Consider the following 23,385-nt stretch of genomic DNA (forward strand, 5'->3'; position numbering starts at 1 on the left):
TGAATGTATTTATTTATTCTTTATTCATTAAATTTCTATACTTCCCTTCACCCTCGGATAACCAGGTAATTTGTCAGTAGTGCTTTCTTTCGAGTAACCACACACAGGATCGGGCTGCTGTGCAACACACCTTCTTCTTCTTCTTCTTCTTCTTCTTCTTCTTCTTCTTCTTCTTCTTCTTCTTCTTCTTTTATTTGCTTTGGGGGCATCTCTTTAGGTTTGTACGGTTTTGTAAACCGCCCTGCGGTCTTCGAATGAAGGGCGCTCTAGAAATTTAATAAATAATGATAAATCCTTCAAATAACAAATGATAGCCCCTTCTTCGTGATGCTGCCAAAGTTTGCTCTTCGGAAACTTCAAGCCTTGCGGGAGGCTTGGAGGCAGGGACGGCTTTGACACGTGTCCCTCTACCTCAGGGGTCATCTGCCCCGGGGGAGGCTTTTTAGGGAGGGCATTCCGCCTCCGTGTCCCTTCTCACCCGCGGAGTTCCTATAGACTGGGGCACGGATTTCGGTGATCGGTTCCCAAAGCACCTCCCGTTCGATCCGCCCAGTGGGGAACAGTCCCCACCACACACACACGTGTCTTGGCGCCGGCGCCGCGCAGCCACCCACGCACCCTTGCTCCGCTATTTCGCCGACCCCTGCGAAGAGAGCTCGGCTGCCTAAGTAAACATCGCCGAGCTGCTAATCACAAGGTCTGAAACAAAACAGCACTTCACTTCGGATCTGGGCAAGATCAGTCCTCCTCCTCCTCCTGCTCTCCTTCGCATCGGCTAAGGTGGTCCTTGAGATCGAGCCGCTTCCCTCCCTGCTCTCGCTTTTCCTCCGCGCACCGGGGGAGCAGCCGGGGGGTCGGGCACCCATCGCGGGCTGCAGCCGAGCGCAAGCTGCGTTGCTTAGTTCCTGGCTTCGCTTTCTCCGGAGACAAGAAGAGGGGAAGAGAGCGCGCGGAGGGGAGGGGGGTATCTTTCCCTTGCCCTCGCTTCCAAGCTGCCCATGCTGCGATTTTTATTTCTCTCTCGCCTCCCCAGCCAGATATAACCATTGCCTCTTTGTCGAGTCTGCTCCCCTCCCCGCCACCTCCCGCAAAGTTGCTGTCGTCGTCGGGGTTTGAGAGCGCCCCAGGATGGGGCTTGATCCTGCAGCCCCTCGCCAGTCTCCCGGGTACTGGCGAGCCTTGCCGCTGCTGGCGTGCGCTTTCCCCTTGGTGACATTCGCTTCCTTCGCCGACGAGACCTTAGAGAGAGCCCCCAAATCCGAAGGCTACTGCAGCCGGATCCTGCGAGCCCAAGGCACGAGGCGAGAGGGATATAATGAATTTAGCCTCCGCGTGGAAGGCGATCCGGATTTCTACAAGCCCGGAAACAGTTACAGAGGTGAGTGGGGCTGGCCGCTTCCAAAGGGCGCAGCAAGTGTCGGGCAACTAACCGGGATGGTGGGCGGGGGTGGGGGGAGAGGTCTTCCTCTCTGGACGGAGGCAACTTGCTGCGATGCACGACGCTGGTTTGGGGGGTGGGTTGCTTTGCTACGCAAATAAGGAGCAACACTTGTTCTGTTTTTTAAATCGAGTTTGTGTGTATTGCTCTCCCTCCCCACCCCCTTAAATGCATGCTAACGGGGGGGTTCTACGACGCAGCACCCAGACTTACTCTTCTTACCTTAATTGCCCCTTGCACTTTTCCAGCGTTGCGACTGGAAATTATTTCACTTGGCAGAAGATACTTAATAGGCTGCTAGTGGTCTTGCTGTGAGACAGGAAAAGGAATAGGTCTGGAGAGCAGATGGGCCAAGAAAAGGCACCAGCTTTCCTCACAGTTTCCACTTAGGTCCCAGGCTAACTACTTGGCCTTTATGCTACTTGTAATTCCTGCCCTGAGAAAGCACTCTGCATGCCCTCAGGAGCACTCAGGATGAGCCCTGGCGCTGAAAACATAGTCCAAAAAGTAAAAGAAATGGCAAGTGGATGAAGGAAAAAGAGTCTCACCTACCCCTGGCAGCAAGTGTCCTGAGGGTGAATATTCTACAAAACGTTGCTCAGAGGTTTCCTATAGTTTTCTCAGAATCAGAGTGTCTCCTTATAATAGGGGAAATGTCTACAAATCACATTTTCAGCTTGAACAGCAGATCATTGTTAAGATCTAACTTCCCTAGCAGGGCACTTCACCCCCCCCCCCCATGATTATTATTTTAAAATATTTTGGGAAAATATTTAAGCCCACCTTGAACGCGCCCTTGAGCAAAAGTGTCAGATCTCATTAACATTGCAAACTCATTAACCTAGTTACCTTATGGTAGCCCCAACTTTTGAGGTAGGCATCTTCCCCCACCCCCACAACCTTTAGCTAAAGTAAGTGAAAGAGCATCCTTCTTCTCCCATGAGGCAAACCCAGACAGGATTATATTCTTAGGAAAGGGAATGTTATCCACTTGTGAATATTTGGGTGTGTGTTTTTTTGGTTTTTTTTTACATTTGGAAGGAAAATGGGTTGAATAAAAGAAATAAAGCTGAATCTACGTGTAAAACAACCACCATACCCTAAATTATTCTCCATGAACAGGTGACCAGCTAAACTTTGAGTTTGCAACTCTTTTCTGTGCCAAGTCAACTTGGCATCTGCCTATTTGGTTTCTTAATGGCCTGGAAATATTCTTGCAACGGTCTGAAAATTACTCGCAGTGAAAAGTTCTACAGAGTATTGTTTTTAGTTGCCAAGAAGGGTTTTTTGTTTCTTGGATCTGGAGGGGAAAATAGACTTTCAAATAAACTTCCAGAACAAACTTGGAGGAAATATGAAGTTTTTGCCAGCAGAATGCAATCAAATAATCATTTACACACACATTTACGAGTGGTAAAAGTTTTCGGATTCTGATCTCTGGCTCATTAGAGGATGTGACACTGGAAATTTAGCACACATTACTTGTAGTTTTCAAAGCTAAATTCTTCCAGATCCTCCTAAAACTTAGCCAGATGGGAGGAGCATGAGAAAATGTTGTAAGTATAACTTTATGTTTCCTACAGCAGTTTAATGTTGTCACTTAGCTTTATTTTTATTAACTCTCACAAGAATTTAACAAGTCTCTCTCATGCAACATGAAATGACATCACACAGTCTGGGGGGAAAATCCTTCCTAGGCTCAGTTGTTTGGTTTTTTAAAAAAAGTAATAACAGTGATCTTAGAAAATATCTGTCTTATCTGAACAAAATCTGTGTAAGAGGCAAAGCTGATTAATTAAGGACAAACTGAGGCTTTGTTGCCTATAAATTATCAGGAAGCAAGAAATACTGTGCAGAAGATGCTGAGAAAGACAGTTGAGTTATAGCCAAAGATTCAGCAAATGATGTTAACAGGGACTGAGAGCATTAGTGGGAGAGAGGAGGAACCTCCTGGTGCCAAATCCTTAGTCTATTTCTTATGTGTTTTTGTCACTGTGTGGGGTTTCTGGTAGAAGGCTTTGCCACCTGGAGCTGTTCTTCAAACAGAAAGAGCAAGCATGATTTTCCTGTTCACAACTGCTACTTCTCTTTGGATGAGCACAGGGTGTGAGGTGGTTTTTAACCATGGGAAGAAGATTCACACTTTTGCAGGGAGAGGAATCAGCACATGGCAGAGCTGGCCGAGGGAGGTGGCCACTTCAGGCAGATGACTTGTTGGTTATTTAATTGATTGTTGCTGGATATGTGCTGCCAGGGAGATGAAGAGGTGCTTGTGGGATTTTGTGCCTCGGGTCCACCTTATCTTGGTGGAGGGTACCATTTGCTGCTCCACCTCAGGCAGCAAAATATCACGGGATGACCTGGAACTTGGGACAAGTTGTTTTCCCGCCTAGCAGATGCTTCACACAACTGATTTCCCCTTTGGCCAATAGTTCAGTCTCCACGGGGCAGGATGTGTCTGGAAAATGTTCCTGTGGAAGAGTTCAACACACATTTCTCTCTTTACTAGCATATGTTCAGGACATTTTGATAATCTGTGCTGCCTTGTTTGCATTCATGGGCTCAAAAGGGATTCTGTCACGTGGAGGGTAGAAAACATGGCCACATGTGGAAAGGTGCAGCTTGTAAAACAACTGTCAGTGTTCTGTGGTGCCTTTTGTCCTTTCTGAGGAGGGTGGCCATATGTCCTACTTTACAGAGGACACTCCTTGATTTGAAGGGCTTAAAGATAAAGAACCATTAAACGGGGGAGAGCAGAGAGGGCCTAGGAATTGCCCATCAACAGTTAGCATCTGGACAGCAGACTAAGCTGGCACGTGTCTTATCTAGCCTTCCCTACTATCCTTATATGTATTGTATTTCTATTTAAGTTATACTCGTTGTTTCTAAATTTGCACCTATACATACGGCTTTTTCTGCAACAGTACCCACCAGTACAGAGTACCATGACCTCTTTCTTTGCTGCCCATGGCAGCCATTTTCTGTTGGCACCCATGACACTTTTATCAGTATATCAGCACCTCATTTTTTTTTACCAAAAGCAAAGCAATTATTCATATAATTAGTGGGTGCACATTTTAGGCAACACTGTGTCACATCCAGTTTGTTCTCCCTCTCTTACACTTCTTCTTTGGAGGCAATATGTAAAAGGCCACTGAAATAATTTTGTGAGGATGAGAAAAGCCTCCTTCCTGTCAGCCTACTTGATTTATTTTAGCATTCTCACCAAAATACATTCCCTGGGATTCCAGGGTGGGGTGTGGATAGCCATTTAAACTACTATTTAAATGCAGTGCCTATATGTGCTTTATGTGGTATCTGTAGTGATTTCATTGTTCCAGAAGCAATAGGAGAGATGAGATAAACCCAAAAGAGTTGTCTTCATCTGAGAGCATGAGGAGGGTAAGGTAGGAAAGTTCCTTCTCTGCCTGTTCCTCAACCTCCCAGGTCTTCCTTTGCCCGAAGCATGACAAAAGTCTAAGGCTGCAATGTTATGTACATGTAACTGGGAGTAGGTGCAACTGAACACAGTGAAACTTATGCTCAAGCAAATGAAATATGCATATGATTGTGCTGTGAAGTCTACATTTGGGTCCCCGTTATCCTCTTGCCTGCTGTATCCAAGGTAGCTCTCTCAATTCTTTCAGTTAAGTGGCAGAGGAAGTCATTGCCAGCTCTTTTGATTTTCTTTTTAGCATCATGAGTGTAGGTGTTTTCCTAACACTCTGCCTGCTAAAACTTTGACACTCTTAGCAATAGTTTAAAAAAACATTTTTCATTTTATGATTGTAGGTAAAAAGCGTTAAAATATGGCTGCAGACTGAACCCTCCCCTCCTGAAACTAAAAGATACATAAGTACCTGTAATAAGCAATTCCTGAGCTTTGCTTTTTTACAAGCTTACAATTTCTGTTCTAGTCCTGTCTCACAGAGCTGCCAAATTTGCATATACAGTGGTACCTTGGTTCTCAAACGTAATCCATTCTGGAAGTCCGTTTGACTCCTGAAACCATTTGAAAACCAAGGCGCAGCTTCTGATTGGCTGCAGGAGCTTCCTGCACTCAAGCAGAAGCCACGTCTGATGTTTGGCTTCCAAAAAAAGTTCGAAAACCGGGTTTTCGGTGTTTGGGAGGCAATTTGTTTGTCAACTAAGCCGTTTGAGAACCAAGGTTTGACTGTAAAGACAGTAACTAAGAATAATCCCACAGGATCAGAGCAAAGGCCTATCTAGTCCAGCTTCATGTCACCCACAGTGGCCAATTCATAAGCAAAAGCACTCTCTTGTTCATGATCTGGTATTCCGTGACATACTGCCTCTGATGCTGGAGGTAATATATAGCCCTTATGACTTGTAGCCATTGATAACCTTGATAACCTTGTTTTCCATGAATTTATCTACTCCTATCAGCCCAGCCAGCATGGCTATTGAACAGGGACTGATGGGAATTGGAGTCCAACAACTTCTGGAGAGCCACAGTTTCTGCGCCCCGGTACCATCCCGTCAGGGTTGGGGCAAAGGGCAGGAAAGTAGTATTACACTCTTATGTGTGGCACCCACCATATTATGCTCTTCCTACTGAGATTAAGATGGCTCCAAAGATAGGTGTTTCCATCAAGTGAAAACCAAGTGTTTCCTGATGCCCAGTCTCCTAGTTACTGTGCTGTGTTTGAGTCATCAGTTTTAATGGATTTTATATTATTTTAATATATTAAAAACTACTTTGGCATTTTGCTACAAATGAAAATCGGTACAAAATTTTTAAAAGATTAAATAACTGTGGGAGTTTTGATTTTCTAGAACTGTGAGCAGCAATTATGGAACCGAAGCAGAGAGAGGGTCACTAATAGTTCATCCTGACTCCCACCCCTTTAATAGACATGGGACTGTGCCTGAGAGCCCTTTCATATGCAGCAACAATCGTGTGGGGGCCTCCTTCCTATGGTGAGATCTAATGCTGCTAAGGGTTACAATGGGGTTAATCGATCTACATTGGTGGGCTTAATGGCATAGGTCTCTCTGCAAATAGAGGCATCTTGGAAGGGAGAGTGTTGAAGGAGAAAAATACTCGCCATTTGCTGCATCCACAGGGTTACATAGCGTCATTGACACATAGCCCCACCTTTAGGTATGTGAGATAGCATCACAGAAAAGCAGCCAGCTAACAGTGGCTGTGTAAGAAGGCACAACATTTTGAGTAACCATCCACCACTGTTGATGTCACTATCAAAGGTGGGTAGGGAGCTTTAATGGAGAGGAGCATGTATGAAAATCCCTTTGCCTCAGCAGCTTTATGTTCAGAAACCATTGGATACATCCTTATGTCTGAACGTACTTTCGTTTTCAGATTTTAAAAACTCAGTGCATAGATATGCTGGGGCTTTGGCCAGGGTTGGGTCAGAAATATCTTAGCCTGAAAAGAGCTCTGCTGGATCCGGCCAAAGGACCACCTAAGCCTCTCTGCTCATTGTGGCAAACCAGATGCCCATGGGAAGATCATAAGCAGAACCAAAACATGTCAGAACTCTCCGCACCTTCTGTTTCCAGCAACTGGTATTCAGAGGCATACTTCAACAGTGGAGGTAGAACATAGTCATTGTGGCTAAGAGTTATGGAAGAACCTTATCCTCCATGAATTTGTCTAATCTTTTAAAGCCATCCAAGTTGGTAGTCATTACCATACCTTGTGGTAGCAAACTCCCCAGTTTAACTATGCCGTATGTGAAGATGTCTTGAAGATGTCTGTCTTGAATCTTCCAACATTCATCATCTATTTTTTCCTCTTTTACTATTTGCCTAATAACAATAATTTATTTATACCCCACCCATCTGGCTGGGTTTCTCCAGCCACTCTAGGCAGCTTACAGCATATATAAAAACATAATAAAACATCAAGCATTAAAAACTTCCCAGCCTTCAGATGTCTTCTAAAAGTTGTGTGGTTCTTTATCTCTTTGACATCTGAAGGGAGGGTGTTCCACAGGGAGGGTGCCACTACCAAGAAGTCCCTCTTCCTGGTTCTGTGTAACTTGGCTTCTCGCAGTGATGGAACCAGCAGAAGACCATCGGAGGAGGACCTCAGTGTCTGGGCTGAGCCATGGGGGTGGAGACATTCTGTTTCACAACCTGGTTTGGTGGGTGGGTGGGGGAAACCAGGAGGGTTGCCTTGCCCAGCACTGGTCAAGCTATCATGTGGGGCTGATGGGTTGTGTATGGCTTAGGCTGCAATCCTATGCATACTTGGTTGGGAGTAAGTTCCACTGAAATGATTAAGATGGGACCTCTCCTGGGGAAAAGCACCAATTGGCCTAATTGCTTGCAGTTACGATGTAGGGTTGGGGGGGGGCGTGAGATAGAGGCTGTTGTAGAAACCCTACTAGAAATAATAGTTGGCAAACTTTTCCCAATTTGGGTGCTGTATCAGTTGCAAGGCACTTTTCTCTTGATTACATACTGGCATGATATTATACATGAGCACATGGATGGAAATAATAATTGCTAGTTTGTAATTGTGAGTGCCGTTTAAAAAGAACACAGTATTACTAGCAAATGCAGAAACTTTTAAGTATGAATATACTGTGAATATTTGCTTGATTTTAGTATTCATATATTCAGATTTTGCCCTATAACCAGGAGAACTGGGGAAATGGGATGGGGGGCTAATAACCAGGAGACTCATGTAGTCAAATGACTCTGGAAGGCTGTAGCACTGGCTTCCACGATATGATAAAATTAGCAGGCTTGCCATATAAATCATGAGCACTAGATGCTCACCTACTCATGAAAGAGAATAGTAAAATGAGAACACATAAAATTATTCCCATAAGAAGAAATAAATAGATCGTACTAAAGATTCCCTTTTATTGGTTTATATTAAACTGGAATAATACACTAGTTCCATCAGAGTGTTGAACACTGGTTTGAATTCTCCACTGTATACATTCTTTTTAATAGAATAAACTGTGATCTGCAATCAGTTTAGTTAAGCATTATGCAATCAATCTGCAGGGAATTCGCAAGTAATTTTGTCCATAGAAAATGTTTTAGTTTTATTTCAAAGTGGGTCCTCCCCTGCCTAAAAAGTAACCAACAAACAACTCCTCTTTGACAATTTGATGTGACATTTTGGTTTATTGTGGCCTCTTCTGAAAAAGCAATATGAAAACTGAAGTACATTGTTTAGTACAGAGTAGAAAAAAATATGGGGAGAGAGATCCATTCCCTTCGGCAATGCACTTTTGACATTTTGCCTAGCTTTGCATTAGTCAGTGCTACTGTGGCTTTGTTGTATAAAGGAAGGGAATTAAGCATTTATCTGTGTAGCTGTGATCCCATCACATTTCTCTGTAGGAGGAACAAATGTGAATCCGACTAACTAAGAAGGGATTTATACAAGAAGGGGTGGAAATGGATATTGGCCTAATGAACCACTGCCATAACATACTAATTCTGTTTGCTGAGTTTAGCTTCTACTGAGATTGTACTTGTTTTTAGGGGTGATATTCCACTAAGATTTGCTCAGAATAGACCTATTGAAATTAATGGGCATAACTTAGTCAAGCTCATTGATTTTAATGGGTCTACTCTACATTACTTTTATGTGGTGCTTTTTCCCCCACGTGCTTTTTCCAACCATTCTGTCAATGAGAAAAGGAACTGCATGTGGAAATTATCAAAGGAGAAAGAAAATTTCAGTGAATTTTTCATAGATGAGGGGTAGGTTTTTTGTTGAGCTTGCCTCGGTTTCAAGGTGACCATGGGGTGTTTGTGAGTGACCTTTCTTTCATCTCCCCCATGGTCTGCACTTCCTGGGTGACTATCCTTTCTGAAAGCACCATGACATCCTCAGCTGGGCTTATTTGTAAGCATGAGAAAGTGTGGAAGCTGCCACTATGTTATTTTGTTCTAAAGTGAAGTCTTTTTATACTTTTAATGAAAAGAAAAGGAAATAAATCCCCCTAAAAACAAAATCATCTGTAGTTTCTGAAGTGGCTGAAACTAAGGAAAGAGGTCAAAGTAGACAGCTGTCTGGAAATATTGATTCTGATCTCTTGTAGCAATGAAAAAGAAAATTCAATGGAAGGAATCATTTGGAAAGGAATCAAAACCAGAACTATCAATACAAGTATATACATTTATTGAGAATCTACTTATTTGGAATCTCTCACTGCCAGATAAGATTACATAGAAATAAAGCAGGATTCTGCACAAAGTGTTACTAAAAATAATAAGAACAATTTGACCAAAAGTCAAGTTTGGTAGGAAAGGGCTCTTCATTCTCCAATAGGAATCTCTGGCACATCACAACCAAACTATGTGCAACATTTAATGCAAATGCACCTTTGCATTTAACATGCATTGTTTGTTTTAATAGCAAAATGTTTGTGGAAGGCTGAGGCTAGTAATTAACAGGATCAGAGCACACACAGAGGGAGCACTTGAACCATGGAATTGTAGAGTTGGAAGAGACCATGAGGATCATCTAGTCCAAACCCCAGCAATGCAGGAATCCTTCACACAATGCGGGTCTCAAACCTACAAGCCTGAGGTTACGAGTCTCATGCTCTACCAAATGGGCTATCTGCTTTCATCTCCTCCTGAGGTCCTAAAGAAAACCCTTCTCATGAAACTGGCATTTGTGGGGGAGGGGAGAGAGAAACCCATTGGCACTAACTGGACACTTAATTCCAAATACAAATTTTAAATAAAATGCTCTTGGTGTTGTACAACAGCTCAAGTTCAGCAGGTTGTGTTGCTGGGCTAGTTAAAAGAAGAGAGATAAAACTGCAAGTTAAGCATACTTTCTAGAATGTGAAGCCTTGTGCATGAACAGTAGATTCACTCCTTAGCATGATTGCTTTGCAGGAATGTAGGATTGTTACAAGGAAGAAGAGAGCTGCATTAACTGCTGTATGGAACCACAGTTTTAATTCCACTTCCAGCCCACTGTGGGAGATCGGTGCCAACCAGGAAGTTAGCACTTTAAACGTTGCTTCTTCTGTGAAATTGCCAAGTGGCCTTTGTACAGCCACTCTCAGCTCCCACAGCCCCCATCTGAATTATAGGGATAATAGCGTTGATTGACTTTATGGTGTTCTTGTAAAGATTCCAAAAAATAATGTACATAAAGTATTTTGAAACACTGTAAGGTAATATGCATATATAAAAGCATTATTAAGAAATGGTGGCTGGTCTTCTAACATTAGTAAAAAGTTAGCCCAGTGTTTGCCAAGATCAAGGTGGTAGATGTGGACATTTTCCAGGGCCCCAAGTCCAGCAGAGGGGCCTCAAACAGCCCTACCATTTCCACTTTCCACAGAATATCCAAGAACATCATAAGCGGTCTAAGAGCATTCACTGTTTGCATGCCCTGTTTCCTTCAGGTGAAGGGACCCGACTGACAGTGCCATGACTGAAGCCTGCCACCACCCACTGCAAAAAAATAAATGAACCCAGAACCAGTACTTTCTAAAGTATCTTGTTTAAAAGCTCTGTAAAAACAAACTCATTTTAAAAGTCTTATTTTCCTGCCTTTTCGCCCCCAGTAACACTTTCCGCTGCCACTCCAGCTTATTTTCGTGGATTCACACTGATTGCTTTGAAAGAGGGCAAAGAGGGAGAGAAAGAAGAAGACCACGCAGGGACTTTTCAGGTGAGTAGCTGGCTCTTGAACTTCACCTTCAGAGAGTCTGTCTGGATGGTTATTTCACAGCAGGATGGATACTGTACAAAACAACATAATCTATTTGTGTTGATATCAATATCTCTGTAGTTGCAGGCACGGGATAAGCTTTGCAACTCCAGCTAAAGATCAAATTTCTACGGGAAAAGAATTCGGCATGTGCTGTTAAGTTGGCTGCAGAGTTCAGTGGATTTATACACTTATAGTTCAATCTTAGACATGTTTACTTGGAAGTAAGCCCCACTGAAGTCAATAGAACTTACTTCCAAGTTAAGTATGCATAGGATTGCAATCTTAAAATAATTTGACAGACAAGGTGCAAGAAATAGGAAGTTGATGCTGGTATGCAGCTATTCATAACAAATATAGTCAGCTCCAAATATTTTTGCAATGTTTATTTTGTCCAGCAATTGGTCTCTTTTTGTCCACATTCCTTTTTCCAGACTAGCAGATATTATTTTAATATGTTGGTATTTTGATAGCTATGTTGTTTGAATCTAGTCGTCATCACTTGGAAGTAGGTCCCACTTAGTTCACTGGGGTTTACGCCTAAATAATTATGCATGGTGTGGCAGTTTTGTCTTACTGAAATGTGCTTTAGCAAACTGCAGTCTGGTCTGATTTGTCCTGGAGCCCTTGAGTTTTCCAAGAAATCATTAATCACATGACTTTCATGTTCCCTAATGGTTCATGAACTAAAAAGCAAATAAAAAACAGCAAGTTCAAGTTAGGAAGGAATATTGTTTTTGCATCTGTACTGCTAGAAAGATTATATTTATCAATTACACTGACTTAGTGAGACCACTGTTGCTCTTGTTGACCTCCTCTGAACTTGGGAGTTTGCTACCTGGAGTTTCCTCAATACTTCATTCAATTGGTCCGCAGCTTCCAGTTCAGACCGCATGAACATATATGTGAAATTAGGATTTATGTGCCCCAACTTTACACTTTCTTACACTGAATTGTATTTGACATTTTACTGCCCATTCACCTAGTTTGGAGAAATCCTTTGAGCTCCTTGCAATCCCTTTTTGTTTTAACCGCCTTGAACAACTGATATCACCAGCAGACTTTACTGCCTCTCTACCTACTCCTAACTCTAAGTCATGAATGAAGAAGTTAAAAAAACACAGGTTCCTTGTGGGCTTCACTTTCGACATCTGTCCATTGGGAAAACTGTCCATTTATTCCTACCTTCTGCTTCATGTTCCTTAACCAGTTATGCAAGAGCTTACAGAAGTTTTCTTGCAATGTAACATTGATTTGTACTTCAGAATATCAATACGGAAAATACAGTGTATAAATCCAGTGGGCCATACAAAAGTCTTGGGAATGACCTTGTATAACCTGTTACACAATTTGGCTGGCCCAAACTGAGAAACTCCTCTGAATTTGGGATAACTTTTCTCATGCAATGCTCTTTGCAAAGCTGGAAGCAGCATTTCTGAGAAGGTAAGAGGCTTTCTAGGGACGTGGGTGGTGCTGTGGGTTAAACCACAGAGCCTAGGACTTGCCGGTCAGAAGGTCGGCGGTTTGAATCCCCGCGGCGGTGTGAGCTCCTGTTGCTTGGTCCCTGCTCCTGCCAACCTAGCAGTTTGAAAGCACGAAGTGCAAGTAGTTAAATAGGTAGGTAAACGGCGTTTCCGTGCACTGCTCTGGTCCGCCAGAGGCTGCTTAGTCATGCTGGCCACATGACCCAGAAGCTGTACACCGGCTGCCTCGGCCAATAAAGCGAGATGAGCGCTGCAACCCCAGAGTCGTCCGCTACTGGACCTAATGGTCAGGGGTCCCTTTACCTTTACCTAAGAGGCTTTCTGCTAATGAAAGAGTGCCCTTAGGTCCACCCTGGTATCCAGCAAGCACATGGTCCTGCAGGTTCCCTCACTTCCTCCCTGATCATAGCACACCATATTGTCATATTGCTGAATTCTCCACCTCGCCCCCTCCGTGACCCCGACTAATAAGTGAAGTGTCAAGGCTCAACTCTATCATTTAGAGAATGTGTGGGGCAACATAAATTCCTCTTTGTCCATTTTCATCTTAATTGTTTGCTCATTGAAGAGTTTATAACTTGTGCAATCAATCCAGCAGTTGTGATCCTATAAAATACATAACCTTAACTTTTATTGTGCCTGGGGTGGTTTTTTTTTTTTTTTATAACCCAGATCATTTTCATACTTCACAGACATCTGTACTGAGTCATGCAGCTTAATTTTTGCTGAAACTTTCAGCTGAGGATGTTTAAGCAGAAAAATAAGCACTCTCTGTTTGATAACAATATTATCCACTATTAATAATATGGAGTTTGCCAAACTAGAATAGGATTTATTCTTGCAGATTTAGTATTCTTACAGGTTTACCATTCTGTGACATGGGCTTAAGGATTTTAGAAAAAACATATCAAACACTTTCTGGAGAGCCACAAGGAAACTGACAGTGAAAATAAACTCATTCTCCCCTGTTTGTAAGCTCCTTTTCTGCTAATACAGAATTTAGAAACACATAGAGTGTATTGAACATGCTGATGTTCCTGCCTTCAATCTATTTGGATGGACTCTTTGGTTTTTCATATCTTTGGCCTATATATGTATGTAAGATTAGAACTGCACATTATGTAGTACAGTGGTACCTCTATTTATGAACGTGATCTGTTTCAGGGTGCTGTTCGCACCCTGAAAAGTCCGTATGTAGATCACTTCTGTGCATGCACACACGGTGAAACCCAGAAGTAAACACTTCCAGGTTTGCCGCATTCGCAACCCGAAATTCCGCAACATGAAGTGAACGCAACCAGAGGTATGACTGTATATGAGAGGAAACTTGATGTGGGGGTGCAGATTTTGGTTTCTAATACCTTCTTAGTCTGCCCTTATTAAGTGCAGCAGCAGAAGGGCTGACACTCTAGAGGGGACAGATTTGCACCTGGGTGCCAGGCCACCTCCCTGCCTCTCACCTGCTTGCTCGCAGTAGCGACACCTCCTTCTCTCTTTTGGGCAGTTTCTTCAGGAAAACAGGAATGTTTTCCATCTTCCCAAGCCTTGAGATAGTGCAGCTGCCTTGCAGATCAAAGGTCCCAGGTTCAATCCCTGTCATCTCCAGGTAGGGCTGGAAATGAATGAATGAATCTTTATTGCTTTATTATAGCAATAAAAACAACAATACAATATACAAAGAATAGAAATAAAAAGTCAATTATATAAAATACTTTTTAGGGTTTGAATCAATAGTCAAATAGTGGATCTTATTCTGATTGCCCCAGCTAAAAACCTTGCAACCTTCGCTGTCACCTGCTCATCTTGATCTACCAAGAGAAAGGACACTGTGGCAGTGGTTGGGCAACCCAGAATGGACAATAAAAGAGGGGTGATAATCTCATTCCTCAAGTCTTTATAAAGAGTGCAAGCCAGAAGGGCACGTGCCACCAATTCGGTACTGAGGTAGGGCTGGAAAATATTGGGAAATATGGTCCAGATTGGTGTATGGCAACCTGACAGTCTCACGTCCCAAAATAAGTTCAGCAATACCATTTTCAATATACTGAGGGATTTAGGTCTAATGTGTGGCAAAACACAAGGAACAACATGGAAATTATATGAAACGGCAATATTCAAAATTCAAATAGTGAATTTAACAGGCCAGTTTAGGAAGACTAGAAAAAGTTTTGAAGTAGGTCATCACACAAATGTTAGCAAGTACAAATTAGTGTGGATCATTTCCTGTAACTTAATTATAATTTCTCCTTTACGATAAAAAAGGGGTTATTTTCTTCTTTCCACAGTTGGGCGCATTCCCACCATTAATGTCCTATTGTAGCTAATTTCCAATTAACTTTTCAGCACTGACAAGAAAAAGAGGTTTTTACAAGGGTCTGGACTCCAGGCCTAACTTTTTCAGCATCAGGCCAACCCAGTAAAAGCATTCCTTCACTTTGCAGAAGTAGGCAAGAATTTTGAACTTTTGATGATAGTTGGCAGAAAATTGAATTTTCTAAATATCGACAAACGCCTCATGGATCTCAGCGGAGGGATAATTATTAAGCTATTTAATTAGTTTTATTATACTGCTTAGAAGCTGAAATCAGCATTTTAATTGGCAGATGAATATTTCAAAAGTTTTTGAATAGCTAAATTCATATTTTTTTGGCATGAAAGAGAACTCATTGTCCTTCCACCTGCAAACACTCTATTAAGTGCTCTTTGTAGAGCTAACACCTGCCTGTAATGCCTGCGTTCATTAAAGATTCAAGTATCGGCTTCACTAATGTGTAGCTTTGCGTTATAGTTGCCCTGTGTGCCACTAGCTGGGTGAAAAACGAGAGTTCATAAATGCTGCATTAGGATTATGCCAGACCTTTAGTCATGAGGTGATGCCACTATTTTGCAAGCGGCTTTTGTACAGGTTTTTTTAAAACAAAAACAAAAAAGCTTCCAAGCTGCCCAACTCCCATGGGCGGGTTTTGCTGCAGCAGTGCAAGCAAAGGTTTGTGCCGCTGCTGTTGAACTGGCATGCTGAGTGCCTCAAGTCTGACGCAGCCATGCAGAGCTGAGGTGGCACCTCATAGGTTCAGCTATTCCAGCATTGGTGCAAAGCGCAACTCATTCCTTGCATAGTACCATACAGGGGTGTTTTCGGGGAATGTTGCTTTAAATACAGATTCAAACTAAAGTTTGATATATATTTTTAATGTAGAATGTTTTGAAACTTTGAAATGTCGACTAAAGTCATTGTTGTTATACAGTGGTACCTCTGGTTATGAACTTACCGTATTTTTCGCTCCTGACCATAAGATGCACCTAGCTTTTAGAGAAGGAAAGGGGGAAAGCCCCCTTTTTTGAGGATTGGCTCAAAGTTGTTGAGCTTACTTTGCAAAGGGGGAAAATCCTGTTTTTATGGGGTTCAACCCTCAGTTCTGCAGCTTCTTTAAGAAAGGAACGCGAGCTGTTTCTCGCTGGGGAAACAAACAACCTCCATCTGCAGAACATTCAACAATGGAGACCTGGGCAAGGGGGCGAGGCCAGAAAGGGAGCCAGCAATTGACCACACATTTGCTCCGTAAGTCGCAAAGACATTTCCCCTTACTTTTTAGGAGGGAAAAACTGCGGCTTATGGAGCAAAAAATACGGTCATTCATTCCGGAGGTTTGTTCTTAACCTGAGGTACCACTTTGGCTAATGGGGCCTCCTGCTGCTGCCACCGTGCGATTTCTGTTCTCATCCTGAGGTAAAGTTCTTAACCCGAAGTACTACTTCCAGGTTAGCAGAGTCTGTAACCCAAAGTGTTTGTAAACCGAGGTGTTTGTAACTCGAGGTACCACTGTATAGGGCAATGTTGCATTTATCCAGCATTTCACTCTACTCTCCTAACCAACTTTCATACATTTGTAAAAAGAGCATTCAGAAGGAAAGTGTGCTTACTGAATGTAAAAGCAAGAGAAAAGTGAAGGATCTGGCATCTGGATCCTTATGTGAAGGGGGAACATGAGTTGCACTCACCTCATGGAAAGTGAGGTTCTAAAATTATCCCAATGAGTGAAAAGGTGCTAACCAGTGAGACGTCTAGAGGTAAATATCTGTTTAGAATCATGCACAATTCTTCCAGTAGAGGTGGGAGGTATGTGAGATCTGGAGCAAGACATGGATGAGGAAGGTGTCATCCAGCAATAGCCTCTTTAACTATCACTTGCAAGGCTGCTCAGGGCCGACTTGAGACATTTTGCTGCCTGAGGCAAAGGGCAAACTAGCACCCTACACTCCACATGCAGATGCTGACCAGACTGCCAGTTGAAGTTATTAAATACTGGCAGTGGGATAGTGTCATGTGCCAAACTCATGTGAGGGCTGCAGGGTGAATGATAGGCTACATGGCGTACACACAACAGAGGAGAGTGCTGGCCCTCTTGAGGCGGTTGCCTCACACTACCTACTGGCAGGGCTAACCCTGCAGCCAGTTCCATTGGAGCTTTTTATGCTGCTGGTGTTGATGTGCAATGTGTATTTGCATGCAAAGGCCAGGGCTGCTCTTTTGAGCTTTCTGAGTGGCTGTGGCATCATCTGATTGCTTTAAGGACAGATTCAAACTTGAACTATTTTAAAATGTAGAACATTTTAAAATTAAAAGCTGTCATTTAATAATTCTTCTTCTTCTTCTTCTTCAATGCTGCAATTGTACAGCATTTCCTCTTAAGCAGTTTTCATACATGCATACACATAGAAGTGGGAGAGAGCAAAGGCCTTGCATCTTGATATGAAGGCAATTCATGAGACGAACATACCTATGGAGAATATCACCACTGAACTACATCCTTATCCATTCAGGCCAAATAAGACTGAAAGCCATGCTTCTCATCATCTTTGCCTCATTTCGCAGCCTTCCCATCTAATCAGCGAAATGGGTTGTGTATTTCATGGAGGGAAAGTCTTTCATATAATGTTCCTTAATTCAGCTCAGGTCTATTTTCAGTGGAGTTTAGAATCATTGTTGACTTTATTGACTTACAAGTTGGATGCTCATCAGAATGATGATGATCATCAGAATGATGTTTTAAAATAACAAGGTATTAATGCCAGAAAAACACAAGAGCTGCTGAAACAAATGATTTAAAATATTAATTCTATAAAAGATACCAGTGCTTTCTTTTGAAATGCCACACAACCAAAGCGTATCCATGAAACTGTTTAAAATAATCTGTATGCAGCCAAGCTAGCAGTGTAGGAGGCCTACAGAAAAAAATGACAAGGGGAAGATCAGAAAATATCCTATTCGTTTTAATTTATGATTCTTTGTACGTGATTACAAATCCTCAAAGATAGAACTCAAATTAATGTTTCCACCTTATTTTTAATGCATAAATAGGTTAATATGATGAGAAAGCCTGCAAATCTAGCAATTTTTCAAGTGTTCTGATCATTTTATATCCTCATCAAGTTGGAGTCTTAGCACTTCTGTATTAGATGACTGGCTTGGGTCTGGTCTATGGAGTCCATTTGAGCCTCCAAAGGCTTTTTCTTGCTGATTTGGTTTTACATGTTCAGAAACTCAGCAGATCTGGTCAGCCATCATTAATCATAAATCAAGGAGGTCTTGATCTTTTAAATAGCCCAGCTGTTCAAGCATCTGTGTAGACTATGCAGAGGCTGAAAAAAAGAAGTTTACTTCTTCATTAGCTTTCTCCTTTCTACCAGTGCCATCGTTGTCACAGGATTAAAGGCTCTTTGCTTAAGATGAAGCTCAAAGAGAATTGGAAAGATGAAGCTGCATCCAGTGCTGCAGTTGCATTCGCACAACAGACATACACGTGTGCAATAGAAATTCCCTTTCCTCTCCTGCCATGCCTCTTGCAGCCCCCAACCACCACTTCTCAACACCTGCTCCAGATCACTGGGGGATCTCCAAAGCAGATTGATGGGGGTATGTGGGGAAGGGGGAAGCTAATATTTGTGAAAAGAAGCGCCATCATTTTGATGAGTTTGAAATTGGATCGCTATAAGAAGGCTTGTAACCATGATCCTGTACCAACGTAGGTCAGATTGGTTCAAGCCAGAGACCCAGTCTAATAATCTTTCCTGGAGGCATAACAGCAATAGTTTTGCTTTAGGGATTTCAGGCATGCTCAGAGATCCCAGTGATATCTCAAATTGAATTAGATGATTGGTTACTTATCTGACCCTCTGGGAAATGCGACTGAGTTATAGTCAAGTGATTATATTACCGGCTTATGGTCACTCTGTGATCCTCTGTGACTTGTGTATTATGCTCTCTCTGTGATCTCAGCTGTTAAGTGATCATGTTTTGTGTGTGTTTATATGTGTCTGAGTGTATATACACAAAATACACACAGATAGGTCATATTACAATTGCATTTGATTCTGTTCCTATTTGGAGGGACCATGAAGTTACTCAGTTTGTCCTGCAAAATGTCCTAATCCTTGCATGTGTTAACAAAGTCTCCTATCTTGATGTAATCAGTAGATTTTATCAGCTTGCTCCTATTTCACTCCTCAGTGTCTCTAATGAAATATTGATCAGCACGTCCTACGACTCATCTTTGAGGCGCTGCACTGGCTACTCTTTCCAGTTTGAAAGTTTGCTTTTTAACAGAATGCTTTGGTGTTCTTCCTTTTGACCAGTTCCTTTCCAGTTGTATAAATCTGTGCTGTGGTTCCACCCCCCCTCATTTTATGAACATTCCAAGCTGACTTGTATAGAGTCAGTGATAAGATGAATGCAACTGAGTGTTGGTTCCAGACTTAGTCTTGCTTAGAGTAAACCCATTGAAATAAATGGGAATCATGTTACTCATTGCTAACTTAATTTCTCTTGATTTCATGGGGTCTAACTATGACTAAATCCAGTGCTTTTTTCCGGGAGTACACAGGGGTACACATACCCCTAAACATTTTGTGAATCTAAGTTTGGCTTCATTGAGGGGCAGTATTTCAATATGAGTAGAAAAATGAGAGTACCCCTTAACTTTTTTTTTTTTTAGAAAAAAAGCACTGACTAAATCTATATGCAGCCTGTTGCTTTGTCCCATCTCCTGCCAACGTAGCAGTTCCCAAATGTATCAACACTAGTAAATAGGCACCGCTGTGGCAGGAAGGTAAATGGCATTCCCTTGCTTCTGTCACGGTGTCCCGTTGTGCCAGAAGCAGCTTAGTCATGCTGGCCACATGACCTGGAAAAGCTATCTGCGAACAAATGCCAGCTCCCTCGGCCTGAAAGAAAGATGAGCGCCACACTCCATAGTCAAATTCAACTGGTCTTAATGGTAACTGTCCAGGAGTCCTTTACCTTTTTATCTTTTTTACCTGTCTAAAGCTCACCCAAATTACTAAAATATGTGACATCTATTGCTAGTCATAAAGTTGAAACGTCAAAACAAATAGACTTCATGAAGATGACAGTGGGATATCACCCAGCCTCTGTTGTGAAGTTAAACATAGAATCACAACAATATGTTAAACCAGTAGTAGCCAAAATGGTGTTCCTCAGTTATTGTGGCCTATAGGATAAATTCAAGGTAGCAGTAAGGGGATTGCTGTGTCAGCACAAGCCTGACAGAATGATCTCCCCTCCATGCTGTTCTGGGGCTTCTCCTGTCTCCACTGAGGCAATTTGGGGGATGGGGTGGGACCATGGGAGGAGAAGGCCCTGTTGCACTAGGGAAAGGCCTTGTGCAGGTTTCCACTAGTGACCTTTGGCCATGCTAGGTACATCATTTCACAAGGTGTGACCATTTCTATTTTGTGGGTTGTGCCTTTCCCTCCACAGGTTGGTTTCAAACAGCACACAGGTCACTGCGACACCAGGTGACTGAAAAGGGGGCAGCCCCATCCGCCTGTCATACTTGGCTTGTGGAGAATGCGAAAGATAAGGATCACAGCGCACCAGTTCCCCATCTCTGATATATATCATTAAGGCAAGTAGTTAAGGCCTTATTGTGATACAAAGGATAGCCACAGGCACCTGCCTCCCTCTATTAGCTTAGAGCACCATGCTCCACAGCCTTCTAGCACATAATAGGGAGGTTGTTCCCGCTCTCATGCAGACAGATAAATCTATCTGATTTGCAATGTTTAGCAACACCATGCAAATCACTTTTTCACAAAAGCTAAGTAATTTGATGGCAATTTACACCTGAACTCAACAATCAGGCACTGATTGACAGTAATTAGCATTAGAACAGTCACTCCACAGGCCAGGGGTTCTGCCTGTTTAAGCAAAGCTCATGGGGCTTTAGCAAACCGATGCATTTAGTTGGTGAATTAATGCTCATTTGTTTCAAGGTAAATGTCCAGTTACCGTAAACACATGTCATTTAACACATCGGGTTCTGAAGTCTTTCAAGTGCACCACACATAATCATATAAGACAAATGAGCTTATCCATATGTCGGATGCAATGAGGAGAGTGAAGTACATTTTAGAAGAATAGAGTTAAGGTATTTTAAAGCAATTTTGCGGGGTTTGCACACTAGATTTTAGGCATTTTTTCCATAATTCATTTTGAATCAGACCACAGGCTGAGCTATAATGACCGTGACTATGATTTTTTATTTATTAAGTCACTCTAGCCATTAAAAATGACTTAAAGGGACTCAGAAACACAATAGAAATGCTAAAACCAATCATAATCATCACAGTCAACAAAAAAGGACAACAAACACTAGAACAGGTTTAAATACTCTGGCTCTAACCACCAGATACTAGGGGCACACAGAAGATTCCCAAAGATTCCCCTGTGCACTTTTGATCCTTTCTGATAATTTTGTGTGTAACTCTTTGCATGCTCCACTTCAGTCTGTAATTCTCAGTCCCGGAGATACTCTGGGTGAAAAGAAGTGCTGTGCTTCCCCATTCACTCTAATGGGCCATCTACACATGGCTATAACTTTTCTCCCTTTTAGCCAAAGTGAGTGAAATGTACCAGGATAGAACCTGCTCCAGTCAGGATTACGCCTGCCAAATTGCAGACAAATAGGTCCATAATCCTCTGAAGCAGAGTGGGAGGTTATCTTTTGCTGGGCGGAAAGTGCAGAACTTCGACTTGTTCTTTTTTTACCTTAAAATAATAGAGATGATTGAGCAGTGTGTATTTTTGCTTCCAGATGTTTAAAAGCTTTGCAGCTTCTCACCAGCCTCAGTTTCCAGTGCTTTCTGATAGGATTTACAGACTTTGTCTGTGTTTTCCAAGTGACTAGAGGCCTCCAAACAAAGGCTTTATAACATGACACTTTCTAGAACACCGGCTGAAGAGCTGTTTTGTAGAGCTAAGGGATGGGCATTAAAGCAGAGTGATGCAGGATTCTTTTAAAAAGCTTAAATGAAACTTTCATTTTTAAGAAAACCCTCTGCTGCTTTGCTTAACAAAATAAACAACTCCAGAGCTCTTCGCTGCTCGACAGGCAATATTTTAGACAGCCTAACTCCTTGCACAGCCCAGAATTGGAGGGGTTGCCATAGAATCCATGCCACAAAAGACAGAATCAGGATTCAAGATGACCTTAACAGATTAGAAGACTGGGCCCTAACTAGTAAAATGAATTTCAATAGGGGCAAATGTAACATTCTGCACTTAGGAAGAACAGGCTGTACAAATATAAGATGAGGGACATGTGGCTTGCCAGTAGTCCAATTGAATTCAGTTGAATTTACCCACGGGTAAGGGATTAGGACAGCAGTCTGGCTAGCCTGATCCTGCCTTGTTTCCTTCACTCTGGCATCAAAGTAGGACAGTTTAGCATCCCAGTCATATTTTGCTCTTTGTGTGCTGGACTGCAGGAATTCCTTTGAGACTACCAAACTTTTACAGGGATTCATTTTATTTCATAACCGCACTTTTTATATACAGAAAATGGTCATGTATATGCATCTGCTGAAATATGTCTAACAATCCAGCTAACTTATGTTTTATGTGTTTGTAGTAAACATGGGTTGTTTTTTTTGTTTGACAGCTGGAAATCCTCAGACTTTAACTGAGGAGCACAGATTTATTTATATTTTCTAGAAGTGTATCCGTCTTCCCACACTCTGGCATTATGTGTTTGTGATTGCTTAACCACAGCACCAAAAGCAGTGTTGTGTATCACATCCACATTACTATATGCAACTGAAGTGCATCATATACGCAGCTTAAATGTGCATCATCTAACATACAGGCACCTCTAAGTGATGTGGTGCAGATTTGAATAATTGCTGCAGACTACAACAACTACTAGGGACGCGGGTGGCACTGTGGGTTAAACCACAGAGCCTAGGACTTGCTGATCAGAAGGTCGGCGGTTCGAATCCCCGCAACGGGGTGAGCTCCCGTTGCTCGGTCCCTGCTCCTGCCAACCTAGCAGTTCGAAAGCATATCAAAGTGCAAGTAGATAAATAGGTACCGCTCTGGCGGGAAGGTAAACGGCGTTTCTGTGCGCTGCTCTGGTTCGTCAGAAGCGGCTTAGTCATGCTGGCCACATGACCCGGAAGCTGTACGCCGGCTCCCTCGGCCAATAAAGCGAGATGAGCACCGCAACCCCAGAGTGGGCCACGACTGGACCTAATGGTCAGGGGTCTCTTTACCTTTACCTTTTCAACAACTACTGCTTTAGTTGTGCTGTGGATGTTGCCTCTGATCACCATTCCCCTCCCTCTGGTTCAGTGTTTAATTTTAATCGAGTTTCCTTTTTGACTCACTTGCAACCCTCCTCCCAGTATCTATGCAGTTCGGATATTATAAAGGAGAGTATCATAGCATTTCAAACCAGTCTCCATATGGGTGTCACCTC

At 42.5% G+C, this 23,385-nt stretch overlaps 1 protein-coding gene across 1 annotated transcript in view; it reads left to right on the forward strand.

The window, feature by feature from the left end:
* Positions 1-585: 585 nt before the first annotated feature.
* Positions 586-23,385, forward strand: part of SPON1 (spondin 1) — a 259,770-nt gene continuing 236,970 nt past the window's right edge. Inside the window, exons 1-2 of the mRNA XM_081012053.1 lie at positions 586-1,378; positions 10,981-11,087. Coding sequence (XP_080868179.1) covers positions 1,129-1,378; positions 10,981-11,087 — 357 coding nt within the window. The 5' untranslated portion in view covers positions 586-1,128. The remainder of the gene's footprint in view (positions 1,379-10,980; positions 11,088-23,385) is intronic.

This window comes from Podarcis pityusensis, assembly GCF_964106645.2.
Source record: "Podarcis pityusensis genome assembly, chromosome: 1".
NCBI lineage: Eukaryota > Metazoa > Chordata > Lepidosauria > Squamata > Lacertidae > Podarcis > Podarcis pityusensis.